This window comes from Mesocricetus auratus, unplaced genomic scaffold (assembly GCF_017639785.1).
Source record: "Mesocricetus auratus isolate SY011 unplaced genomic scaffold, BCM_Maur_2.0 Super-Scaffold_100025, whole genome shotgun sequence".
In the NCBI taxonomy this organism is placed as follows: domain Eukaryota; kingdom Metazoa; phylum Chordata; class Mammalia; order Rodentia; family Cricetidae; genus Mesocricetus; species Mesocricetus auratus.
This window is the reverse complement of record NW_024429206.1, coordinates 1,639,318-1,665,763: the sequence shown is the minus strand read 5'-3', so window position 1 is coordinate 1,665,763 and position 26,446 is coordinate 1,639,318. Positions and strand designations below refer to the sequence as shown.

General features: G+C 39.8%; 1 protein-coding gene across 1 annotated transcript in view; it reads right to left on the bottom strand.

Annotated features, from left to right (window-relative positions):
* Positions 1 to 26,446, bottom strand: part of LOC121133959 (vomeronasal type-2 receptor 116-like) — a 30,298-nt gene that overhangs the window by 2,889 nt on the left and 963 nt on the right. Inside the window, exons 2-5 of the mRNA XM_040731340.1 lie at positions 23,951 to 24,242; positions 22,304 to 23,110; positions 9,027 to 9,254; positions 6,504 to 6,627 (exon numbers count right to left, since the gene is read on the bottom strand). Coding sequence (XP_040587274.1) covers positions 6,504 to 6,627; positions 9,027 to 9,254; positions 22,304 to 23,110; positions 23,951 to 24,242 — 1,451 coding nt within the window. The remainder of the gene's footprint in view (positions 1 to 6,503; positions 6,628 to 9,026; positions 9,255 to 22,303; positions 23,111 to 23,950; positions 24,243 to 26,446) is intronic.

Here is a 26,446-nt window from a genome sequence, read left to right as displayed (position 1 = left end):
ATTTAGAAACAATCCTATTTTACATTTCAATCCCAGTTCCCTCTGCCTCCCATCTTCCCACGCCTTCTACGACCCACCAATCTCATCCCCCCCATTCCTCAGGGAGGGTGAGGCCTTCTATAGAGGCCATCAAAGTCTGTCACATCATTTGGGGCAGATTCTAGGTAGTCCCCTCTGTAGCTAGGCTGAGAGAGTATCACTCCATGGGGAATGGACTCCCAAAGTCCATTTGTGTACTAGGGATAATACTGGTTCCACTGTCGGAGGCCCCATAGACTGCCAGGCCTCCCAATTGACACCCACTTTCAGGGAGCCTGGTTCAGTCCTATGCTGGTTCCCCAGCTTTCAGACTGGAGTCCATGAGCTCCCACTTGCTCAGGTCAGTTGTTTCTGTGTGTTTCCCCAGCATGATCATGACCCCTTTGCTCATCCTTCCTCCATCTTTATAACTGAATTCCAGGAGTTCAGTTCAGTGCTTAATTGTGAATCTCTGCTTCTGCTTGCATCAGCTACTGGATGAAGGCTCTAGCATGGCATTTAAGGTAGTCATCAATCTCATTATAGGGGAAGGGCATTTAAGGTAGACTCTCTATTATTGCTTAGATTATTAGTTGGTGTCCTCCTTGTGGATCTCTGGATATTTCCCTAGTGCCAGATTTCTCTTTAAACCTGTAATGGCTCTGAAGTTCTACAAACCAAAGTTGTTTCATTATAGATCTGATTTGTAGAACTTCAGCTTTTCTTTATCAAACACAGTAAAAGCAAATGTGCCATGGGGACACACTATTTAGCTTATAGATTTCTTTCTGAAGATAATTTTATCTTCAGTGTACCATATTTAAGAAGTGATATTTTAAATCCTGGATTCTTTTTAATGTGTTTTGTTTTCTCTTTTTATTGTTCATGTGTGTCTGTGTATATGTGTGCATGCATATTTGTGGGTGTGCAGGTGTATGTGTGTGCATGGATGTATATGCATGCTTGTGTGTGTCCATGTGCCAGTCAGAGGACAGCCTCAGATACATTCCTCATGAATCATTTATTTTATTTTATAATACGATCTCTCTGTGGCTTGCTGATTAGGCTAGGCTGGCTGGACAGGGAGTGCCAGGGATTTGCCTATTTCTGCCTTTCCAGTGCTGGACTTTCAGGCACAGGTCATCACCACACCTGGATTTTTATGTAATTGTTTGGAATCTACTTAAGTCCTCATGTTTATGGGTATTACTTTACTTCCTGAGCCATCTCTCTAACCCTATTCTCTCTTCTTTAGTCTATGGCCTGTTGAAAAGATATTAAATATTAGATTTACAAGTATTCAGCCAACTACAACATAGACCATGGAGGAAAATATTAAGGAAGGAGGGTTATCATGTCTCTCTTCACTCTAGGTTAAAAAAAGAGATAAAAGTGAACTCTCTAGAAACAAGTACAATGAAACAAAGTTTTAGATGGGACATCTATATCTTACCCACTCCTCCTGAAGCTTAGGGAACATCTTGGGAGAGGAGGCAGAAAAATTGTAAGAGCAAAAGCGTGAGGAGGAATTTTGCAAGCCTATCTTCTGGAGAGGAAATGGTGGTTGCACCCATGACTTCACAGCAGTGGTGGTTGCCTGCATAAGGCGTGCATAAGGTCAAGACAGGTAATATTTTAGTGTGGAGAGGTGAGGGGCTTATTATCTCCCACTCCTAGCTGAGGCTCCTGGTAGTTGATGATTTTTTGAGGAAAGAAAAATCAGTTTTTTTCAGGGTTATAGTCCCTGGTTGGTCAGCTATGTTCTAGTAGATGTGTATTTGGGTGGTACTAATTGGATTCAGTTGACTATATAAACAAACAAATAATGAAGAGGACATTGAAGTTGAGAGGGGGCATTTGGGGGAATCCATGTATAAAATCAAGCAGATTCTTGGAAACAATTCTAATATTCTCTTTGAAACAGTTGCTGAGAAGGGAAATGGTGCCAGCGGTGTCAAGTTATTTATTAAACTGAGACAACAAGGGAGCAGATCATAGACAAAATCCATTGTGGGAGTTCTGTGGATTATGCTTATTGTTAAATAAAAGCTGATGGGCCAATAGCTGGGCAGGAAGAGATTGAGTGAGACAGCCAGACTAGGAGAATTCTGGGAAGAAGGGAGGAGTCAGAGATTTACTGGCAAATACAGAGAAGCAAGATGAGAAAGCTGTACTGAGAAAAGGTACCAAGGCTAAACATTGATGAGAATTATGGGCTAATTTAAGTGTAAGAGTTAGCTAGTAACAAGTGTGAACTGAGCATTTATAATTGATATAAGTCTCTGTGTGGTAATTTGGGAAGCAGCTACTGGGTATTTGGGACTGAGCAGTTCTGGGACAGGAAATATCCATTTACATAGGGGCTGAGAAAATGGCTCAGGTTTAGTGAGAGATCATGTCTCAAAAGAAGGAGGTAGACAGTCATTGAAGAAGATACAAACCTTGGCCTCCAGCTTCTATACAGATGAGTACATTCACCCACACATGTACACATATATTTTTACACACATGAACATGCAGACACACACTAGCAGCAGCAGCACCATCACCACTGTGCTTAGGAAAGTAGAAAACTTGGCTATCCTGTCTCTAAAATCTATCTCATGTACTAAGAAAGCAAGGGCCCACAGAACGTCCACAGAAGCTGACCTGAACTCTAGTTCAGTGTACACCACCACACTTAGGTAAAAGCTGAAGGGTACCACTGGTGATGCGGTCTGAGCTTTGATAAAACATCCATTGTCAGGGCCTAGCAATATTATTTAGTGGGGAAAGGCACTCACCCTGCAAGCCTGACTACTTGAGTTTGGTGCTTAGAATCTACAACGTGAAAGGAGGGGACTTATCTCCCAAAGTTGCCTTCTGATTTTCACTTGCATGCCATGTGTGTTGTGGTGGTTCAACTAACAATGGTCCTCAAAGGCCACACACATTTGGACACTTAGATGTCAGGGAGTGGCACTACTTCAGAAGGATTAGGAGGTGTTTTAGAGAAAGTGTGTCATTGGGGGTAGGTTTTGAAGTTTCAAAAGCCCAAGCCAGGCCAAGTGGCTCTCTCCCAGCTGCCCGTAGATACAGATGTATAAGTCTCAGCTACTCTTCCAGCACCATGTCTGCCTGCATTCCACACTGCTTCCTGCGACAATGATAACGGACCAAACCTCTGAACCTGTAAGCAAGCCTCAGTTAAATGCTTCCTCTTATAAGAGCTGCTGTAGTTACAGTATTGATTCACAGAATTAGAACAATGACCAAGACAGAAGTTGATACCAGGAGTAGGGGTGCTGCTGTGACTGGACTGACCATGGTTGTTGGAGCAAATGTGGAACTCTTTGCTACTTCAGACTAGAAAAGTGGTTGGGTGATTTAGGTGGGGCTTAATGGGTCATCCTAGTAGTAGCATTGAAGACAGTGATGCTGTGAGCAATGTAGATTTGATGGCCTGTCTCAAGAGGTTTCAGAGGAGGAGAATATTAGTAAATAACCTAGAGAATGTTCTTGTGGTATTTTGGAGAAGAATGTGACTGCTTTCTGCTTTTGCCCAAAAATCTGCCTGATGCTAAATTGAAGAGTTTTGGTTTAAAGGCACTGGCAGAAGATATTTCAAGACAACCTATCATTGATTGTGCTACAAGGTTATTAGTAGTCAGTATTACACAGATTGATAATGAAAAGTAGCAAGCTGAATAACGAAAACTACAAAATGTACAGTTTGAGGAGAAAAGGAGCACCAGGAAATGTAATGGAGGTAAGTCCAGTGTTCAAGAAAATTGTGGTGGTTTGAATAAAAATGTCCTCCCCATAGGCCCATAAGGAGTGGAACTATTAGGAGGTGTGGCCTTATTGGAGTAGGTATGGCACGGTTGGAGGAAGTGTGTCAGTAAGGGGGTGGACTTTGAGGTCTCACTGTGAGTCATCAGTCCTTTTTCTGCCTTGTGCAGATTCAGATGTATAATTGTTAGCTGTGTCTCTAGTACTATGTATGCCTCTGTGCCACCATGCTTCCTACCATGATGACAGGGGACTAAACCTCTGGACTGTGAGCCAGCCCCAATTAAATGTTTTCCTTTATAAGAGTTGTCATGGTCATAGCTTTTCTTCACAGCAATAGAAGTCCTAATGATGCCTCTAAAAACAGAAAACATTCTTGCTACCTCTTTTCTTTTTAAAAATATTTCTATTATTTTAAAGTATATGTAAGGAGTGTATGTTTCATATGGGGAGCTACACACGAGTGCAGGTGCCCATGAAAACCCGTGCATTGGCTCCCATGGAACTGGACTATTATGGATAGTTGTGAACCACCTGATGAGTTCTAGGAACTGAAGTCTGTCCTCTGAAAGAGCAAGCAAATGTTCTTAACTACAGAGCCTTATTTAAAGATACTTGCTTGATGTTTTTACATTTTAAATTACAGTGTATTTATATTGCTTATCCCCTTCCCTTTCTTCCCTCCAGTCCCTCCCTCCCATGTTCCTGCTCCCAAGTCCCCCCATGTCTCCAGACTCTCAAATCAATAGCTTCTTTCCATCATCAATGACACACACACACACACACACACACACTTACATATATATATATATATATATATATATATATATATATCAGTGGACACATATACAAATACAGCCTGCCAAGAGCATTTTTTCTCTTGTCTATGTACATGGTTTTAGGGCTGATCGTTTTGTATTAGACAGGCAATCATGGATCTCATCCTCAGGAAGAGGCTAATTCTCCATTTCAGCAGTCACCAGTTGCCTTGCTACCGGTTCTTTGTTTGGGGTGGGACCCCATGGTAATTCACCCTTCTGAGTTAGTATACCTGTTGATATTGCCATTGCCCAATGGCTTGTATATGAAACTATTTAAAACAGTTTCAAAGACACGTCTCACCGTGTTGCCCATGCTGATTTTGAACTCTTGGTCTAAAACCAGACTTCTACCTTTGCCTTCTGATTCCCTGAGTCTTCATTATGTTCCACCATGCATCACTTGGAATTTCAATACTAAATGAATTGGGACCATGTCATAGTCTGGCATTTCTACTTATCTTTGCAATACTAGATTCCATTAATCATTAATCTTGCAATTTCCATAATGTTTATCAACTATTCGTATTCAGTAATTGATGAGTGTCTTTCATTTCATTTTTAAAGGTGTAAAGAACTCCAGGAAAGAGGGAATATAGTGAAAAAGAGGCAGAGAGTCCTCTCATACTTTCCAACTAGATGAAACTGAAACAGCATCGGCTGGATGTATCTTAACAGGGATAGCTACATGAAACCTCAAGGATTCAACAAGAAATCTCCAGCCTGGTGCAACCCAGAGATTTTTCATAGTGAAATGGTCATCAAAAGAGGACCTAGGACCCATACTGTGACAATATTGCTGCAGAAGAGCTAGCTGTATCGGAGCAGAATCTAATCACCTCCAGACTACAGTCTTAAAAGTCAAGACACCCGAGACCTGTCAATCAGGGTCATTTCGAAGAAGAGGCCCTGTGTTACTCTACAGATTCTCAATGTGCAGTATGAGAATCTGGCTGAGAAAGGTACTATTGTCTGAGCTTCTCTGGGGTCAGAAACACCTGCCTTTTCTTATTTCTAGAATAAGTGGGTGGTCACTCGTGTGACAGTCTTGTTTCCGGGGCGCATATCTGACATAAACTTGTTAAGAGTTCTGTACTTTGGGGAATTCAGACTTACAGAATGAGGTGAAAGGTGCTTCCTCTGAAAATGGATTAATCCCTTCTGGGAGTTGTGGGGTCGAGGACTGCCTATGTGTTAAGCTAGTGTGAGGGCTCCAGGACTGCGGTTGGCAGATCATGTTTGTTCTTCTTCCCTCTACTAGCACCGATCTTTGAAGATCTGTCACCCCTTGTCCATATTCAGACATACCCCATAGGGGAATATTTGCACCCGGCCAGCTCTTTCCAGTACATAAAGAAGTAGAGAGGAATTTCAACTACTTTCATGTTCAAACCAGGTCAGCTAACCACTGTTTATGTACCCAGACTTAAGAGAGTGTGAGAATGTGAGTGTGAAACGGGCTAGTCACACCCTGTGTGTTGCACTCCACCTCTGAAGACACACAGGGCATCACTGATGAATGTAGGCTGCAGCCCTCTTATCTCCGTGATAGCATTCTAAACCATCAGTGTGAAGGAATTTATTCGTTATTAAAATTGCTTTTTAAACAGTTCTCCCTGTGTAGCCCTGGCTGTCCTGGAACTTGCTATGTAGAACAGTCTGGTTGTAAACTCACAGAGATCATCCCGCCTCTGCCTCCTGGGTGCAGAAGGTGTGCACGACTACACTTTACTTAATTTTCTTTCTCTTATTAACAAACATTTCAGACTAGGGGGATGGATTAGCGTGTGAAGTGTCTGCAGTACAAATGTGAGAATCTGAGTCCAGATGCCCAGAAACCTCAAAAAAAGATGATTAATTAGAAGTCGAGAATTTCTCCATGAAACTCACACTTACCCGTCTCATTGGAAATCTCATTCTGTGGGCATGGAGTGCAGACAAAACAACAAGCCGCCTTTCCTTCTGGGAGGGATTTTCTGTATCCAGTACCACAGCTTTCACTGCATACAGACTGGGGAGTCTGAGGAAAATCAGATGTGGGCAAGTTACCATTCACATGTTTGCCTACTACTATACTAAGCATGTTATTCGTAGAATTGTATAATTAATGAATATAGTTTTTGTATCTATAAATAATCAACTGATTAGATGTTGCTATAGCTTGATCATCACATCCCCCCTTAGTGGTGATGACCATCAACATGTGGTGTTTCTGGGACATGGTGAAGCCTTTCAGTGGAGCGAACTTGGGGCTGGAGAAATGGCTCAGTATTGACAGCATGGAATGCTCTTGCAGAGGTTCTGAATTTGGCTCCCACATTACATAGCTCGAAATTGCCTGGACCTCCAGATACAGGAAACGCAAAAGCATCATTTGGCCTCCATGGGCACATGCACTCAACATGCAGATTACAAATAATGAAAAATAAAAACAAAATATTTTTTAAAAGGTGAGGAAGTTAGTGACTGGAGGCTGGCCATTGGAAGGCATACTGGGACAATTGACTCATCCTACCTCTAGTTTTGCTACCTGGCTGCTAAGAGATGAGTGGTTTCTACTGCCACAATGCACACAATGGTGCCTTATCTGAGAGTCAAAAGTAACGGTTAAATGGATCTCAGAAACCACCAAACTCAACCTAGAGATATGTCAGTAATGAAAACCAAACAGAGGGTGTGCATATTTTGACAGGAAATGTGTGAGCATTTAGACGTATATTGGTCAACCAATATGCTCTAGTTACATACAGTATGTAAGAAAATTCTCTTCCTTAAATTGGAAGTATAAAATTGTAAAAGCACATATATGGTTCAAGGAATTTCTGGATAATATAATTGATTAAAAGCTGCCTCTGTGAGATTCAGTGAAAGACAGAAGTCACAGTAAAAATAAAAAAGACTCTACCTTTATCAGAAAAAGAAATAAGCCAGTATGGAATTTTTGTTTCCATCAGGAACAGTCAAGCAGGCACTGTTTCAGCATCTTGCTTGCACTGGTCAAGGACAAAAGTAGCAGCCAGTGAGGCACTGTTGGACATGGACACTAGAAAACAGCAGGCTGGAACATGTCAGCCCAATGTACAGAGTTGCAAGCAGTGGGTGAGCAGAAGAAATGAGGCAGAGGAGTTTTAGTTGAGATTCTCCCTGGTCATCCTGGAGACAGTTTCCTGAGCAGAAAACACCCTGTCACACCCTTGGTGAACTCCTGTGAAATATTTTCTCTAGTATCATTCATGCCCTACACCATGCACTGCGCTTCTCATTCATACTTTACTCTCTCTTCTCTCATTTCCACAATTCCATCCTCATTTTGCTATTTAAGTAATTATCATACCCTTAGCTCTAAAAACCTGTAGAGTATATTTTCCCCAATACCCTAGTGTTGCTATCTCTGAACCATGTCAGAAAAAAAGAAAAATACATAGGTGTAGATGTACAACAAGTTAGCATCAATATTTCTGTCAAATTACTGTATTTGTTATTGTAATTGACTTCCCCCATAAAGATGTTACGACATCCCATGCTCAAGGAGTGGTAGTATTAATATTGTGGAAATGACCATATTCCCGAAAACTACTCATGGATTCAGTGCAATACCAACTGAAATCAGAATTTCATTCTATGCAGAAATAGTACTATCCTAAATTTCATATGGGCCCACAAAAAACATATAATATTTTATGTACTTACATTATTTTTAATAACCAATAATATTTTAAAGTTTATGTGGAAAACTTTAAAATATCATTATATCAAAAAATCCTAAAAATTCTCAGGAAAAAGAAAAATACAGAAAAAATATGTAATATAATATGAAAACATTCAAAAGCTTTGTCAGTTGAAGTATTTTGATGATGTATCTCCTCTCAGATCTCCCCCAACTCCCCACTCATTCAACTCCATGCCCTTTCCTTTCTTTTTAAAAATTTTTATTTAACTTTTTACACATGTTATTTCTAGCTTCCCCTCCATCCTCTTCTCCCCTCCCCTAATTCCCTCAACACTCCTCTCCATCTCCCCTCTGCTATGCAGGGAGGGCAAGGCCTTCCATAGGGGATTTTCAAAGTTTGTTATATCATCCTGGGCAGGGTCTAGGCCCTCCCCCATGTCCAGGCTGAATTCTTTCTCAGTGTTTAAAAAACAAGCAAACAAAATGAAAACAAACTAAACCCACAAGATTCACACACACATAAAGCAAAAGACCAGTAACACAGTAAGAAATATGATATAAAATTTCTGTAGAAATAACACCGAGTTTCTTTGGTATGGGGTCTTCCCTGAAAAGAGACTCTACTAAAAGAAGTTACTGTTTCCTTTGCAAGAAGGTGTTCACTGCAGATAGCTTTTTGTTTAGGGGATCCTGAGCAAAATTTGTTCTAGTACGTGTAATTCATAGAGTTACAATAATACCCAACTTACCTCTGTAATTTCTGTGGCCCATTCTATCATGTCCTCGGATAAAGATAATTGTTGACCACGTGGACCATATGGGGAAAACTGTCCAACTTTCACCTTAAGTTCAAGACCTTCTGGAAAGTTCCAGTAGTTGAGAATGTCATAGTCTGCATTCAATTTCATTTTGTCATCCAAATTCACTTGTTCTCCAGCAGGATTAGTAAACTGCATGTTCTTTAGAAACGGGTGCAGCTAAAAAAGTTGCATTATCTTATGAAGTTGGTACCAGAGTGAAGACAAATAACCCAAGTGTTAGGGAAAGTGTCGTATTGTTTAAATCCTTGATGCATAAAACAAATTTAACATAGGTATCAAGAATGTAGGACAAATGGCAGCCCATGAAAACTGAAATATTATAACGTTTCTGAAAACATTCATCTGTTCAACAGACAGTAGTTCTCAATCACAAGCATCAACATAATGGATAAATGAAAGAAAACCTGGCAGTTGCCAGTTTGTCTAACAAAAGTTAGCCATATCTATTTATTTTCAGAATTAACCTGTCCTGCTTTTCTTTCTATTGCCGTAACAAAAGTTTACATGTTACAGGCCATTACTGAAGGAAGTCAAATCAAGAACTCAAGGCAGGTACCTGGAGGTAGAAAATGAAAAGGAGACCGTGGAGGAATGCTCTTATTGAGTTATTTTACTTGGCTTGCTCAGCTTTCATTCTTATACAACCCAGGACAACCTGACCAGGGGTCACACTGTCCACAGTGGGCTGGGCCCTCCCACAACAATCATTGGTCAAGAAAATGCCCACAGACTTGCCCATGGACCAATCTGATGGATATAATTTTCAACTTAGGTTACACCTTCCCAAGTGAGTCTCATTTGTGTTAAATTGACAAAAAGTAACCAGTACATTGCCCAGAGAGTGTCTGAAATGAAGCTTTGAATATCTTGGTGTGTTAGATGAGATTCTTTATATAAAGTGTCCAGAGTAGCTTTAATGTCACCTAGACAATTAAGTAGTTTTGGGGGCAGGGATATATCTCAGTTGATTGAGTTGCCTAGCATGAATGAAATCTGGGTTTGATCCCTGTTCTGCATAAAACTTGGTATTGTGGTACATCTCTGCTATCTCAACATTTGAGTGGAGGCACCACTCATGATTGAATATTGCTCCCCTCAGAAGCCAAAGATTGTTAAGCCAAAATCCCAGTATTGGGTATAGAGAACTTTTTATGAGTTGTTTTCCAGGGAGGCCCAGAATACCCCCCAAAATACAGGTTGCTGACATTGTTCCTACTTGTCCATAACTGAGATACTATTGTTGAAGACACTAAGCTAGAACTGAGCTGGAAGTCCTTTGGTGGTGGAAGCCATGGATGCTGTTTGGGAAGCAAAATCATCATTGGTCCTATCTAGTTGCAATACCCTTGATTATAATAATGACCTTCCTGTCGAGATATACTCACTTGTATAATAAATAGTACATGAATGTTATGGTGAATTTGAAGCACACACCATAGGAGGAAATTCATAGCTGCTACTTATGGGTGAAGAGGACATTGACCCTAAAGGTAATGAATGCTCTTCTGTTATTTTGCTGAGTGGATGTGGTGTCAAACTGCTTTCAAAATACTTATGCTGACAGTGATAGATCATTGCTACTTTCAACAGTTGTTAGAGACATTTCTTGGAATGAGCAGAGGTTCTCAACTGGTCAAAGTACTAATAACAAGTGACGGAAGCACAAAGCGATTTGAACGATGAAATGTCCCTCATAAGCACAGACATTTGAGCACTTGGTCCCCAGCTGCTGTTACTCTTTGGGGGGGGGTTAGGAGATGCTGCCTTGTTGGAGGAATTATGCTAGGCCTTTGAGAGTTTAAAGATCCATACCACTTCCAGTTTGCTAGTTCTGAGTGAGATAGAGGGTGTCAGCTACTCTCAGCTTCATGCTCTACTTGGTAATCAGACCTATTTCTTGCTGCTATGCTAGCCTCAAAATAGTGGACTCTGAACCTCTGGAACTGAAAGATGAAAGAAACTCTGTCTTCTGGAAGTTGCCTTGGTTACAATTTTTTATCAAAGCAACAAAAAAGTAACTAACATAGAAATTGTTATCAGGAGGGAAGTATTTATGTGAAGAACCTATTCATGTCGTTTTTTTAATGGAGGAATGTGGTAGTTTTTGGAACTTTGGAATAGAAAACCATCGAATGCTGTAGGCAGAGATGAAAGGAACTTCCTAGTAAGAGCCTGGAAGACAGTGGAGCTGAAACAATGGGTACTGTTGGGCAGCTAAAGAGGTTGCAGAAAGGAACTATAGCAGTAACTGGGTTAGAGGTCATTCCTGTGATATTTTGGGAAAAATTATGTTTGCCTCTGCCTTTGTCCTAAAAACATGCCCGAGGATAATTTAAAAAGTAATGGACCAATTCATTTGATAAGGGAAAGTTCAAGACAGACTAATATCAAGTCCCTGGCATCATCATTATTAATAACTCTTACATAGATCTAGAATGAAAAAGTGCCAGAGGGGCCTTCACTTTGTTCATGGTTTTAAATTACTGGAGCTTGTGAGTGGGTTGCCAGTTGGTACAAAACTGATTTCCAGACATTTTAACACCCAGTAGTTCCACAAGGAGAGTAGGGTGTCCTCCCATGCCCATAACTCCTTGCTTAGAACTAATCTTGTGCAGATCCAACGGAAATGACTTCAGCTGCTATGAGCTCAAGGTTGCCATGGTCGTGTTTTCAGAAGATTCCATTTTGCAGAACTTCTGTCTGTCTTCCAACTCCAACATTCTTTCTGCCTTCCTCTTGTGCAATGTTCTCTGAGCCTTAGAGGGGTTGTTGCAAATATATAGTATAGGATTTAACACTTACAAGTCACTTATTCTCAGCAACTGGAACAGGTGTAACTGGTCTGTAAAGAGAGGCTTCTCACTTTAAGATTGAGATTTGCATTGCTATACATCTTTTTTTGAGGGATTTTTCTTTTTTATATTTTTATTTAAATTTTTACCCACATCACTTTCAGTTTTCTCTCCATCCCCTCCTACTCCACTCCCCAACCCTCCCAACCCCTCACCCCCTCCATACCCCCTCTACTCCCCAGGGAGGGCAAGAGCCTTCATGAGGAATTTCCAGATTCTGTCACATCATCCTGGGAATGGCTCAAGTTCTTCCCCATGTGTCTAGGCTGAGAAAGCATCCCACCCGGCTGAGAGAGCATCCCTACATTGCCAAACATCTTTAAACAGATATTTAAAAAGCAGTTTGGGGAAGCCACGTGAGGCCTGGGAACTGCTCACTGCAGATTCAATCATGCCAGAGTCCAGCCCACCCAGAGACTGCCAGCATCCTACTCCCTTTCTCCACCAACAGGATGAGGTAAGCATGGACCTGTTTCCAGCCCATATTCAGGTGTCCTGCCCAGAGCCACCTGAGGCCTGGGGACTGTGCACTGGGGAACCAGCAGTCCAGCTCACCCAGACACTGCCATGGCCCTGGTACAAGTCCCATCTACATCCACGGGAAGAGGAGAGTCATTAGAGTATTGGACCTGCTTACACCCACTGGAAGCGAACCTCTGTCCCGTACCCACCAAGAGAGGAAGAGACTCCTTCTGCATCCCCTGGAATAAGGGATGGCAAGAAGACAATATAAAAACACATTCAACCACAGAAAAATCAGTATGACACCACTAGAGTCTAGGGACCCTACAACAGCAAGACCTGAACATCCCAATGCAGATGAAGCAGAAGAGAATGACCTTAACCAACTTCATGAAAATGATAGAGGCCCTCAAAGAGGATATGAGAAAATCCCTTAAAAATGGAAGAAAAAACAAACTGCAAAATACAAGAAATCAACAAATATCTTAAGAAAATACAAGAACAAAACCAAACAGATGAAGGAAACAATTCAAACAGTTCAAGACCTGAAAACTGAAATAGAGGCAAAAAAGAAAACATAATGAGGGAATTCTGGTAATAGAAAAACTGGGAAATGGATCAGGAACTACAGATACAACATAACCAACAGAATACAAGAGATGGAAGAGAGCATCTCAGGTGTTGAAGATACACTAGGAGAAATAGATTCATTGACCCAAGAAAATCTTAAGTCCAGAAAATCCCTTACCCAAATATCCAGAAAATATGTGACACTATGAAAAGACCAAACCTAAGAATAATAGGTATAGAAAAAGGTAAAGAAACCCAACTTAAAGGTGCAGAAAAGATACTCAACAAAATCATAGAAGAAAACTTTTCCAACCTAAAGAAGGAAATGCCTTTGAAAATTCAAGAAGCTTACAGAACACCAAATAGACTGGACCACAAAAAGAAGTCCCCTTGCCACATAATATTCAAAACCCCAAACATACAGAATAAAGAAATAATATTAAGAGCAGCTAAGGAAAAAGGTCAAATAACACACAAAGGCAACCCTATTAGAATTACACCTGACTTCTCCATGGAAACTCTGAAAGCCAGAAGGTCCTGGATAGATATTCTTCCAACACTAAGAGATCAGGGATGCCAGCCCAGACTATTATACCCAGCAAAGATTTCAATCACTGTAGATGGAGAAAAAGGATATTCCATGGCAAAACCAGATTTAAACAATACATATCTACAAATCCAGCCCTACAGAAATTTCTGGAAGGAAAACACCAACCCAATGGAGTTAACTATAGTCCCACTTTAGCAACTGTCAAAAGAAAAAAGGGGTAGAAATCCACACCACCATCAACAAATCCAAAAGTAACAAGAATGAGCAATCAATGGTCATTAATATCCCTCAATATTAATGGTCTTAACTCATCTATAAAAATACACAGACTAAAAGAATGGATACAAAGACAGAATTCATCCTTCTTATGCATAAAAGAAAACACACATCAATTTCAAAAACAGATGGTACCTCAGAGTTAAGGGTTGAGAAAAGATTTTTCAATCAAAGGGCCCCAAGAAACAAGCAGGGGTAGCAATTCTAATATCTAACAAATTAGACTTTACACTAAAATCAATCAAAAGGGATGAAGGAGGTTACTTCATATTCATCACAGGAGAAATCCATCAATATGAAGTCTCAATTCTGAACATCTATGCCCCAAATACAAAGGCATCCACATTTGTAAAAGAAACATTACTAAAACTCAAATCACACACAAAACCTCACACACGTATAGTGGGAGACTTCAACATCCCACTGTCACCACTAGACAGGATCACCAGACAGAAACTTAACAAACAAACAAAGGAACTAATAGAAGTTATGGCCCAATTGTGTTTAACAGACATCTATAGAACATTCCATCCAAACACAAAAGAATATGCCTTCTTCTCAGTGCCACATGGAACCTTCTCTAAAACTGACCACATACTTAGCAACATAGCAAACCTCAACAGGTACAAAAAATTGGAATAACCCGGTGTATCTTAACAGACCACTGTGCTTTAAAGTGAGAATTCAACAACAGTGCAAATTGCAGAACCTCTACAAACTCTTGGAAATTGAACAATGCCCAATTTCACCATTCCTGGTCAAAGAAGAAATAAAATAAATTAAAGATTCCTAGAATTCTCCAAGAATGTAGACACAACATATTCAAACTTATGGGACACTTTGAAAGCAGTGCTAAGAGGAAAGTTCATAGCACGAAATGCCCACATGAAGAAACTGGAGAATAGTCACTCTCAAGAATTAACAGTACAACTGAAAGATCTAGAACAAAAAGCAACACACTCACCCTGAAGGAGTAGACACCAGGAAATAATCACATTGAGTGCTGAAATCAATAAAGTAGAATCTAATAAAACAATAAAAATAATCAATGTTACGAAGAGCCACACTGAACCTCTTAAAAGAGAAGGTAGGTGGTACCCTCGAAGGAATTGGTATAGGAGACTGCTTCCTGAACATAACACCCATAGCACAGACGCCAAGATTGACAATTAGTAAATGGGAACTCCTGAAACTGACAGGCTTTTGTAAAGCAAAGGGCACAGTTAACAATATAAAACGGCAGCCCACAGAATAGGAAAAGATATTCACCAACCCCACATCTGACAGAGGGCTGATTTACAAAATATACAAAGAACTCAAGAAGCTAGTCACCAAAACACAAATAACCCCTTTCAAAAGTGGGGTATAGCACTAAATAGAGAATTTCAATAGAGGAATCGAAAATGACTGAAAGACACATAAGAAATTGCTCAGCATCGTTAGCCATCAGGGAAATGCAAATCAAAACAACACTGAGATACCCTCTTACTCCCATCAGAATGGCTTTTGCAAAAAATGGGCCTCTTGGTGATTTTGAGGTTCAGAATTTGGGCACAAAAGTGAGAGCCATTGAATTTGACTTGTACTTGGAAACCCCAGTGACATACTCTTAGTTGTAACCCCTATAAAATTAAAATAAAAAAGCAGACCACAAGCCTCCAGTATACATCATTATTCCAAAAGGGAGGGAAGGGAGCATATTGAGGAAATACTGGACCAGATCAAGACCAAAACCCAGCTGGGCAAACTCCAAAATTTGCTTCACTATGTCTGATGTCAAAGTAATTTTCAAATCATCAACTCTTTTAAACTTTGTTGACAGCAACAAATTCCTCTCTTTTGGACTGGTTTAATACCCAGTTAACAGTTTTCCTTGGCAGGTGTCCCACTCCTCCTGAATCGACAACATTTTTGGGTCTCTAATAAAATACAGACTCAACTTTCATAGGTTCTCACAGTGACCTCTCTGGGCCTCCATTAAGGGATACCCCTGACACATGCCTGGCTTCAGTGGCTTTTCTTATTTGTGAAGGGAGAATCCATACTTCCTTTCTTGTGTTCTTGACTCTAAAACAAAAACTATGTCGCCCATGCTGTCAAGTTCTGTTGCTTGCTGGGGCTGGAACATGGTGTCGAATTACATCTTTGTTGTTGAATTACATCTGCATCAGATTTCTGTTTTGATGCATTCCTCCTTCTTCTCCTTCTCCTTCTCCTCCCCTTCCTCCTCCTCTTCTTCCTCCTGTTTCCTGAGACAAAGTTTCTCTGTGTAGCTCTTGCTGTCCTGGAACTTACTCTGTAGACCAGACTAGCTTCAAACTCACAGAGATCTGCCTGTCTCTGCTGCCCTAGTGCTGGGATTAAAGGCACACACCACCACTGTCTTTTCTTCAATTCCTTTTCACAAGTTGGAAGCTTAGCTGGGTGGGTTCTTGTCCAGATGTCACCACTCCTTTTATTCCATTTAACTTCAAGCTTTTCTTTAATTTTTTTCTTTTGGTTTTACAAGACAGGGTTTCTCTGTATTGTTTTGGAGGCTGTCGGTCCAGCCTGGCCTCGAACTCACAGAGATCCGCCTGCCTCTGCCTCCCGAGTGCTAGGATTAAAGGCATGCACCACCACCACCCGGCGCTTTTCTTTAATTTTTAAAAATCTCCCTGGAGCACAGGATTTAGCTCCATGACACTCACTGGTATTTCTTTTCTCCTCAAACTGTACACTTTTATTTTTCCTTGCTTAGCTTGTTCCTTTTCCATATAAACCTACATAAGAGTGACCACCAATAAACACACAACAGAGTCATTACTAGGCTGTTATTAAAATCTCCTCTGCCAATGGCATTAATCCAGAACTATTGAATAAATTGAAGACTAAAGTCTAGGCATTTTTTTGTACAAGGGCAAAAAACTGCCATTTTCTTTTCCAAAATATCACAAGAATGGTTTGTAGGCCATTTTATAATATTCTTCTTTGAAATCTCTTGATTCAGACCATCATAATCTACATTGCTCTCAGCATTGCTGTCTTCCATGCTTCTATTAGAATGGCCCTTTATGTCCTGCTTAAAACATTTAACTGCATTTCTAATACAAAGCCACAAAGTCCACATTCTGCACATAAGAAGCATAGTTAGGCCTGTCACAGCAATACCCTGCTCCTTGAGCAGGTTAAGAAATAAATAATATTTAGGAGGAGTGATTGATTCAGATTTCCATGGGGAAATTAGATTGCTTTTCCACAATGGATGTAAGAAATATTATGACTGGAGTGCAGGAGATTCTCTAGGGATGGTGTCAATTAAAGTCAGTGGGAAACTGCAACAGCCTAATTCAGCCACAGGGGTATGGATCACACTCCTCCAGGAAAAGAGCTAAGACCTGCTGAGGCATCTGCCAATGCTGGAGGAAAGACAGAATGGGTAGTAGAAGAATGTAGTGATAAATACCAGCTAAGGTCACATGACCAGTTATGGAATGGAGGATTATAATTATTTTAGATAGGGTTTCAATTGCGGTAAAGAGCCATCATGACAATGGTCCCTTTGGCGACCATTTTCTTTAATCCACCAGGTTCTACTCCCTGGCCCACAATGGCATGTAGCCATAGCATAATGTAAAAATGCATTCATTCTAACTTGAAAAGTTCCCATAGTCTATAATAGTCTCAAACTTGTTACAAAGTCCAAAGTCCAAATCTGAGACTCATGTAATGTCTTAATTGTAATCCCTCTGTAAAATTGAAATAAAAAATCAGATCACATACTTTCAACATATAACGGCATGGGATTTACATTACCATTCCAAAACGAGGAAGCATAGTGAGGAAATACTGGACCAAAGCAAGACCGAAAGCCAGCTGGGCAAACTGTAAACTCTGCATCTCCATGTCTGATGTTGAAATGGTCTTCACATTTCCAATTCCTTTCAGCTTTGTTGATTGCAACACACTTTTTCTCTTGGGCTAGTTCCATTGCCTTGTCAACTTTGCTTGGCAGGTATCCCATAGCTGTGGCATCTCTACCTAGGCGTCTCCAAAGCAATCCAGGCTTCACCTTCACAACTTCATGCAATGGTCTCTCTAGGCTTCCATTCAGGATCACTCTCGACACATGCTTGGCCTTGGCACATTTCATAACCTGTTCTTTTATCCTTAATTCTAAAGCCAGAATGGTGTGTTCGAAGCTGCCAAGTTCTGCTGCTTGCTGGGGCTGGAACATGCCCCCTTATTAAATTACATCTCCACTAGATTTCTGTTTTTGATTGTTACTTTTACTGCCTAAGCTTGACTGTCCTTGAACTTGATCTGTAGACCAGACTGATCTCAAACTCAGAGAGCCATTATCCCCTGACTTCCAAGTGCTGGGCTTATCTGCGTGTACCACCACAGCCAGCTTTAAGCTTTTCTTTAATTCATTTTTCACAAGTTGGAAATTTAGCTGGGTGGGATCTTGCCCTGAGGTCATCAATCCCTTTATTCCATTCCTAATCTGTTTATCTCCTTGAACACAGGATTTAGCTCTTTTCCACTTCCTGGTGTCCTTTTCTCAATCTGTACATTTTGTATTTTTATTTGCTCAGCTTGCTCCTTTTCATTATACATCTCCATTAGCCTTTGTACTAATAAGCAAACAACAGAGTCTATACTAGGCTGTTTTGAGATTTCCTCTGTCAGTGGGATTCATCCAAAACACTTCGCTTTAGCCCCAAGCAGACTCTTCTGACAAGGGCAAGAAGCAGCCACATTCTTCAACAAAATATCACAAACACAATCTCTAGGCAACATGCTAAAATTTTTCCTCTCTGAAACATCTTGAGCAAGCCCCCTCACAGTTCAAATAACTCTTTGCACTACTGTCTTCCAAGCTCTAGAACACAAAGAAGCAAACTCACCCAGGAGGAGTAGACGGTAGGAAATAATCAAACTGAGGGCTTTAATCAATAAAGTAGAAACTAGGAAAACAATACAAAGAATCAATGCAACGAAGAGTTGGTTCTTTGAGAAAACCAACACGATAGTCAAACCTTTGTCCAAACTTACCAAACAGCAGTGTGAACACGCAAATTAACAAAATCAGAAACAAAAAGGGGGACATAACAATGGACTCCGAGGAAATCCAGAGAATCATCAGGTCATACGTTGAAAACCTGTACTCCACAAAATTCGAAAATTTAAAGGAAATGGACAACTTCCTGGATAGCTATCACTTGCCAAAATTAAATTAAGAACAGATAAGCAATTTAAATAGACCTATAACCCCTAAGGAAATAGAAGCAGTCATCAAAAGTCTACCAACCAAAAAAAGCCCAGGTCCAGATGGCCTCAGTGTAGACTTCTACCAGAAATTCAAAGAGCAGCTTATACCAATTCTTCTCAAAGTATTTCATGCAATAGAAGTAGAGGGGTCTTTGCCAAACTCTTTCTATGAGGCTTCAATAACCTTGACCCCCAAGCCACACAAAGACACAACTAAGAAAGATAATTTCAGACCAGTATCCCTCATGAACATTGATGCAAAAATACTCAATAAAATACTGGAAAATCGGATCCAAGAACATAACTATTCTAAATTTATAAGGCATTTGTGATTGTATGGGGCATAGTGATATCATGTCAGGAGTAATTATGATCTTGTTAAATATATAATGCATTTGCCACTGTCCATGGGATAGTTACATCATGCTTAGGTGCTTCTATAAGCATCCAAATTCTCCAGCTAGGCAGTGTGTCTGCTCTCTAACTTTAAGAGACTGTTATTTTAAGTTGGGTTCCATACGGTAGCTCTGCACGTGACTTTATTATATACTCTTCATTGTGGTTAACCATCTCTTCTGTTCTCTGCTCCCCTGCAGTCAGATATGGAGTCCTTTGTTGTATTACCAGGGATGGTATAGCAGGGCAATGTGCTATTGCCATTTTAGGTTTTTAAGAAGCCTCCAGATGGATTTCCAGAGTGGCTGCACTAGTTTCTGCTACTGTCCACAGCGTATAAGGGTCCCTCTTCTCCACTTCTATAATAGCATTTGTTGTCATTTGGTTTTTTATTTTTTGATGATGACCATTCTAACTGGGGTTAGGTGGACTCTTAATGTAGTTTTAACCTTCATTTCCTTGGTGGTGAAGGATGGTGAAAGTGTTCACTTGTCACATGTATTTCTTATTTTGAGAACTTTCTGTTCAGTTCCCCAGTCAATTTTTAAACTGCATTATTTTTTTCTTCATGTTTGGATTTTCAGAGTTCTTTGTATATTTTCATACCAATTCTTAATTGGATATACAGCTGGAAAATATTTTCCTTTCTGTGGGCTGCCTTTTTCCTTGACAGTTTGTTTTGTTGTACAGAAAATTTTAGTTTTATGAGATCCCGTTTGTTTTGTTGTCTTATTTCCTATGATGACAGAGTCATTTTGGAAAACTCTTACATGTGTCCATAAGTTGAGGCATATTCTTGACCCTTTCCCTTTAGCAGTTACAGGGTGTCGTGACTTATGCTGAGATTCTTGATCAATGTTAAGTTTAGTTTTGTTCACAGTAAGAGATAAGGATATAGTTTAATTCCCTACATATTGAAATCCAATTTTCACATGGCACCATTTGTTGAAAATACCGCCTTTTCTTCATTGTGTATATTTGGTAAGCTTATTTAAAAAATGAGTTAGCTGTAATTGTGTGGATTTGTATCTAGGCTCTTTCTTTCTGTTGTATTCTATCCCATTCTATTCTCTTCCATCCTATTCTGTTCTTTTCCATTGATCACAGGTGTGTTTTTTATGCTAGTACCATGTTATTTATTTAATACTCACCAATAGCTCTGGAGTATAAAATGACTCACAATTCTGTAGTATCTAATATAGTGTAAGTATGATGAACCTCCAGTAGTATTCATTTTGTTTAGGATTGTTTTGACTATCCTTGCTTTTTGTGCTTTCATATTAATTTTAAGAATTTTTATATGGCCATGAAGAATATGCTGTTTTAAAATTTTTTTCTAGAGTTTCATACCTGACTAAACTAGACTAAACTAAACTGCATTTACATAATTTCTATTCTCCATTTTCATCTCAACTCCTCCCATGACCCCACCTCCCTCTTAATCTTATGACCTTTGTACACACACACACACACACACACACACCATACTGAGTCCATTTAATGTTCTTTGTGCTGATCACTTGGGATAGGACAACCTATCAGGGTACACGTCTCTGAGGAAAACTTATTGTCCCTCTCACAGCAGGCATTGATTGCCTGAACGTCTTCACCTCATTGTGGGACTTTGTGAATTTCCACTGTTTAGGTTGACAGATCAACTGGTGTTTCATTATGCAAGTGGACATTTCGTGATGGTGTTGTAATTTTGATTTGAAATTACATTTACTATGTTAATTGCTCTATAGGATGGCCACTTATACAATACCAATTGATATGATCTATTATCATGGGAAGTCTTTGCACTTTCTGGGGCCTTCCTCAATTACTTTCTTCAGTGTATTAAAGTTTTCATGGTAGAGATGTTTCATTTCTTTGGTCAGGTTTATTCTCAGATATTTAATTTCTTTGTGGCTATTGTCAAGGAATTATATCATCACTTTTTGGTTGTACATTAAGCATTGGTATACAGGAAGACTGATGATGATTTTTGTGTTTATTTTTTGTCTTGACAATTTGCTGAAAGTATTTATCAGGCCTAAGAGTTTTTGATGGAGTCTTTAGGGCCTCTTATGTATAGAATATTATTATCTTCAAAGAAGGATGTTTTGACTTCCCCCTCTCTTATTTGTATCCTTCTATTCCATTTTCTTATTGCTTCTGTTGAAATTAGAGTAGCTGTCCATGTCTGAGCACCTTACCCTGGGGCAGCTCCACCCCTACCTTCTTCTGTAGTCTTTATTGAATGCTGTGGAATTATATATGCCTGGGTGTCCTATCCTTATTCATCTCTGCTGCCCAGTCTGACTCCACAGGCTTTGCTGCATGTTGTGGTATTCCCGTGAAGTATTCCATCTCCAGTCAGCTCAGTCCCATTCTTCTGAAGCCTCTTGTCCATGGGTGGGACTCCACATAATTAAGTATAATACTCTCAATTGGTTATTCCCTCCAGCTTTTCTCTGAAGACTCTTTCTCTATGTTGTGTGATTCCATGTGCCTAGGCACTGTATCCTCTACAGTCAGATCTGGCCTCCCAGCCTGTGTCCACAGCCTCCACTGCATCCTATGGGACCCATAAGACAAGATACATTCTGCATTTTACCTATAGAAATCATTAATCTGGCAACACAAACACTGATGTGGATTTAGAACACGTTTCCTTTTTCCACAGATACTTTGTTCTTTCAACCATGTCTGTATACATCTTGACTTACTCCCTTTTTCAGTGTTACAAGTAGTTTATTTTGTGCTGTTATAGATCCTAAGACAATTAATGTGGCCTCCTAAAGAATAAATTTAGAAAAATCACATTGCTGAAGTTGTGAGCAATCCTGGGGGAGACACATTACCTGCCAGGCTGGAAATATCAGGTCTTCTGACTTTCTTGTTGGTTTTCCTTCTACTTGATGAAGAAGCATCTCATGAAGGCTGTGGGCCACAGCATACACAGCATTGTATGTGTTATAAGCATACTCAGTCATGACCGTATCAAAAGAGTTCTTAGATGAGTCACGCAAGGAAACGTTAGGCGCACAGTTCTCCAGTGTATTACAATCATCGTCAGCAAATGAGCAGTTAAAAAAGTAGAACCAGAACCTCGTAAGGTAAAAATCTTCTGGGTATTTAGAAGGGTGAACTGATTGGATAAAATTCCCATAACCAGAGATTTCTTTGTGGTGATGTGTGAAAATGAGACTCCCATGGAATGACTGCAAAATTAGAAGCTTTGAATGGAGGAGAATATCCCATTCTGAGTTCATGATCCAGACTTTCGTGGTAACTAAAGTATGTTTTATATAAAACAGGAAACCTCTCAGAAAGTCACTGTCACCATAGGCAACGATCACATTTGCTGATGATTTCAGAAGCCGTGTAGGTTTCAATTGTCTGCTTGCATCATAGGATACTTCGCTGACTGGGAGCATTTCTACAAAATCTAAACATATTCTGTTTCTGTCCATTTCTGCCCCCAAGTCTGAGATGATCTCAACGCCTTTTTCTCCTTCAGACACAATCAACCCCACCCAATTCCAGTGGAAATAATTCAATAAGGAGACAATGCCACGGGCCAGAGACATATCCTTGGAGGCCGTCTGATAGAGATCAGGAAACTGGTCATGATTGTTCAGGTTAAGATCAAAAGACCCAATGGCCAGCTAAAAGGAAAAGAAGAGAGATGCAGAATTAAGAGAAGGGAGCATAGTGTGCACGCCCAATCATGACAGACCTTTAGAAGCAGCTAGAGTGATGAAGAGTATTTGATTGATCATCACATCTGTATATGTGTGCACATGGAGTCAAAGGTCAATACTGGAATCCTTACTGTGTCATTCTTCACTTATTTTTTCTTTTTCTTTTGAGCATAGATCTCTAAGTGAACCTTCAGCTCACTGTTTGCCTATGAGGGACTCTCTGCTTTACCAGAACAGAAGTTATAGATGTATACTGCTCAGTGGTTTAAGAGCAGTGATTGGTCTTCCAGAGAACCTGGGTTCAAATCCCAGCACCCACATGGCAGCTCACAGCTGTCTATAACTTCAAGATCTGACACTTTCACATAGACATGTATGCAGCAAAAGACTGATGCACATAAAATGATAAAATAAACAAATTATTAAAAGAAGATGTACACTGCCATGGCCAGATTTTGAGTGATAGAGATCCAAAATCATGCTTGTGAATCAAATACTTTACTCCTAAAGCTACGTCTCTAGACTATCATACCATGAAAATTCTGGCATTCTACTTTCTGAGAACTTTCTAGAAAATTCCTGATCATACAGAGTTCCAGGTAATCACTGTCTGCCCCTGCCTTTCTCTTTTCTTTGTCCTAGACAAAGAAAATGTGGATATGTCACCAAATCACTGAATAATTACTCTTTGGAATTATAAACTTTGTCAGATGCATGAGCACATTTTTTTCACCATCTTTTGCCTCCTGGAATGGCACTGAACTTATGAGTGTTTTTATGTCTCTACACTCTACTCATTCTCACCTGTGGATATTTGTAGAGTCCCAGAAATGTTGCTATGTGGGAAGATATTATCCATGATACTCCTGTGAGTACTGCAACATACTTCATTTCTCTCCTACAGGTGTAATTAGGCACATACTTCTTTGGGCCTGATTGCCATGTGATGCATCTATCCAATGTCCACCATTCATTGAACAGGACATTATAGATGTCATATCCCAGAGACACATTGGGTAAAAGGTGGAGGTTCTGGTTGATCTCCTCAATGGCAAAAACCATTGCAAGAACTATCTGGTAGTTCTTGGCATTTAACCTGAACAGAAGACACACGTGTATTTAGGGGTGCTGGGGTTTTATGTCAGCTATCTCCCACATACTCTTATTTGGGCTCTGTCCTCAGTTGATGACATTAATAGAGGCTGTGGATCTTTCAAAAGGCTGACCCTAAGGGAGGAAGTGGGTCATGGAGGAGAGGCCTTTGGGCTTTACATGTTGACTTCAGTTCCCTTACAATCTCTTTTTTCCTGAGGGAAAATACAATGTGACCAGCCAAATTCCTGCTCCTGCCATAATTGTGATTTCTCTCCCTACTGTCATGTCCTACCTGGCATGATGAATAGCATCTCTAAGGAAGCATAAGTCAAAACAAACCACTTTCCCTTAACTTGCTTTTGTGTGGCATCCATACAACGAACAAGTCCAAGGTATTGGAGATGAAAGATAGGATGTCCAACTGTTTGTGCTAAGAGAATGAGTCTGCCACCTTTATTGCTAAGAAAGTGCACGTGTGTCTGTGTCTCTGCGTGCTGCCTGCCTGCCTGCCTGTGTGTGTGCTGTAAGTAGTGATCAGCCTTATATACAGACTTACAGCACAGTGGAGAAACCCCAGGTGCAGGAGCCCGTGTTTTCCTCATGGTAGATATTTATGTCAGGTGGGCAAGGCCAGGGCTGTAAGCCAGGACTAGAGAACAGGGTGCAGCTGTGGCTATCAGCTGAGAAACAATGCACAGAGGTCCGTGGGGGTTGGGGCCCAACAATTTTGTTATGGTGTCTTTTCACGGTAATGGAAAAGAAATGTTAACAAGAGGAAAATCATATACTACATTTGTTTTTAAAAGAAAAAACAACACAAGATAATAGACTTTAAGTTGATAACATATTTAATACACTTTAAAGCCTTACAGTAGTATTTCAAGTCAAAACAAAAATTTGGAAAAACTGAAAAGCCTATTCATCTCTGAATACTGGAGGTATGAAGGAGGAAGGTAACATCAGAAACATATCAGAGAGATATGCATATTTAAATTAGAACTGAGAATTGATTTTAAATCATTATAAATATTATTTTCTAAAACAATTAAAATTTGAGAATTAGGCATCGAGGTACATGCCTTTAATCTCAGCGTCTAGAAAACACAGTCAGAAAATCTCTGTGAATTCAAGGCCAGCCTGATATATACAACAATTTCCAGGGTAGTCAGAGCTACATAAAGAGAATTTGCCTAATGAGAAAGATAAGAGACAGAGAGAGAATTGGGCACCTAACTGACCTTCCACTGTAATCAGATTGGTGACTCTAATCGTCATCATAGAATCTTCAACTGATGGAAGCAGATGCAGAGATCCACAGCCAAGCACCAGGCTGAGCTCCAGGAGTTTTGTCAAAGAGAGGGAGGAGGATTATATGAACAAGGGGGTAGGTGGTCAAGATCACAATAGAGATACCCACTCGGAAATTAGTCAGAACTGTCCACCACCTCCATTCCTTTTTAATATTGTGCTTGAAATACTAGATAGAACAATCAGGCAAGAGAGGTAAATTAGGGGAATACAAGTAAAGAAAAAGTCAAACTATTGTTATTTACAGATGACAAGATTCTGTATATTAGATATCAAAAAATTCTACCATAAAAGAAATGATTGTCAAATTCAGTAATATGGGAGGATGCAGAATCAACTTGTATAATCAATAGCTTTTTGACACACCAACGACAAACATACAAAGAAGGATATCATAAATACATACCTATTCACAATAGCCTTAAGGAAAAAATCTATCTAGGAATAAATACAACCAAGGAAATGAAGTGTTTCTTTAATGAAAACTTTAAATTTCCAAAGAAGAAAAGACACTAGTAAATGCAAAGATACCTGCGCTCATGGACAGATAGAAAGTGTAATGAAAATGACCATTCTACCAAAAGCCCTTTATAGATTCAATGCAATCCTAGTCAAGACACCATATTACTTTTATCAGGAACAAATAAAAATTCTATCCTAAAAAATTTAAATGAAATACAAAGAAATCCTAAGAAAACAGAACAATACTGGAGCAGTTACATTTCTAGATTTTAATATCTATTAGAGAGCCATAGTAATAAAACAACATGGTACCTACACAGAGCAGACATGTAGAGCAACAGAACAAAATCAAATCCCAAACTTGAGAACATGTAACCCCAGCAACTTAATATTTGACTAAGAATCCAAAAATACCTATTCCAAGAAAAGAAGCAT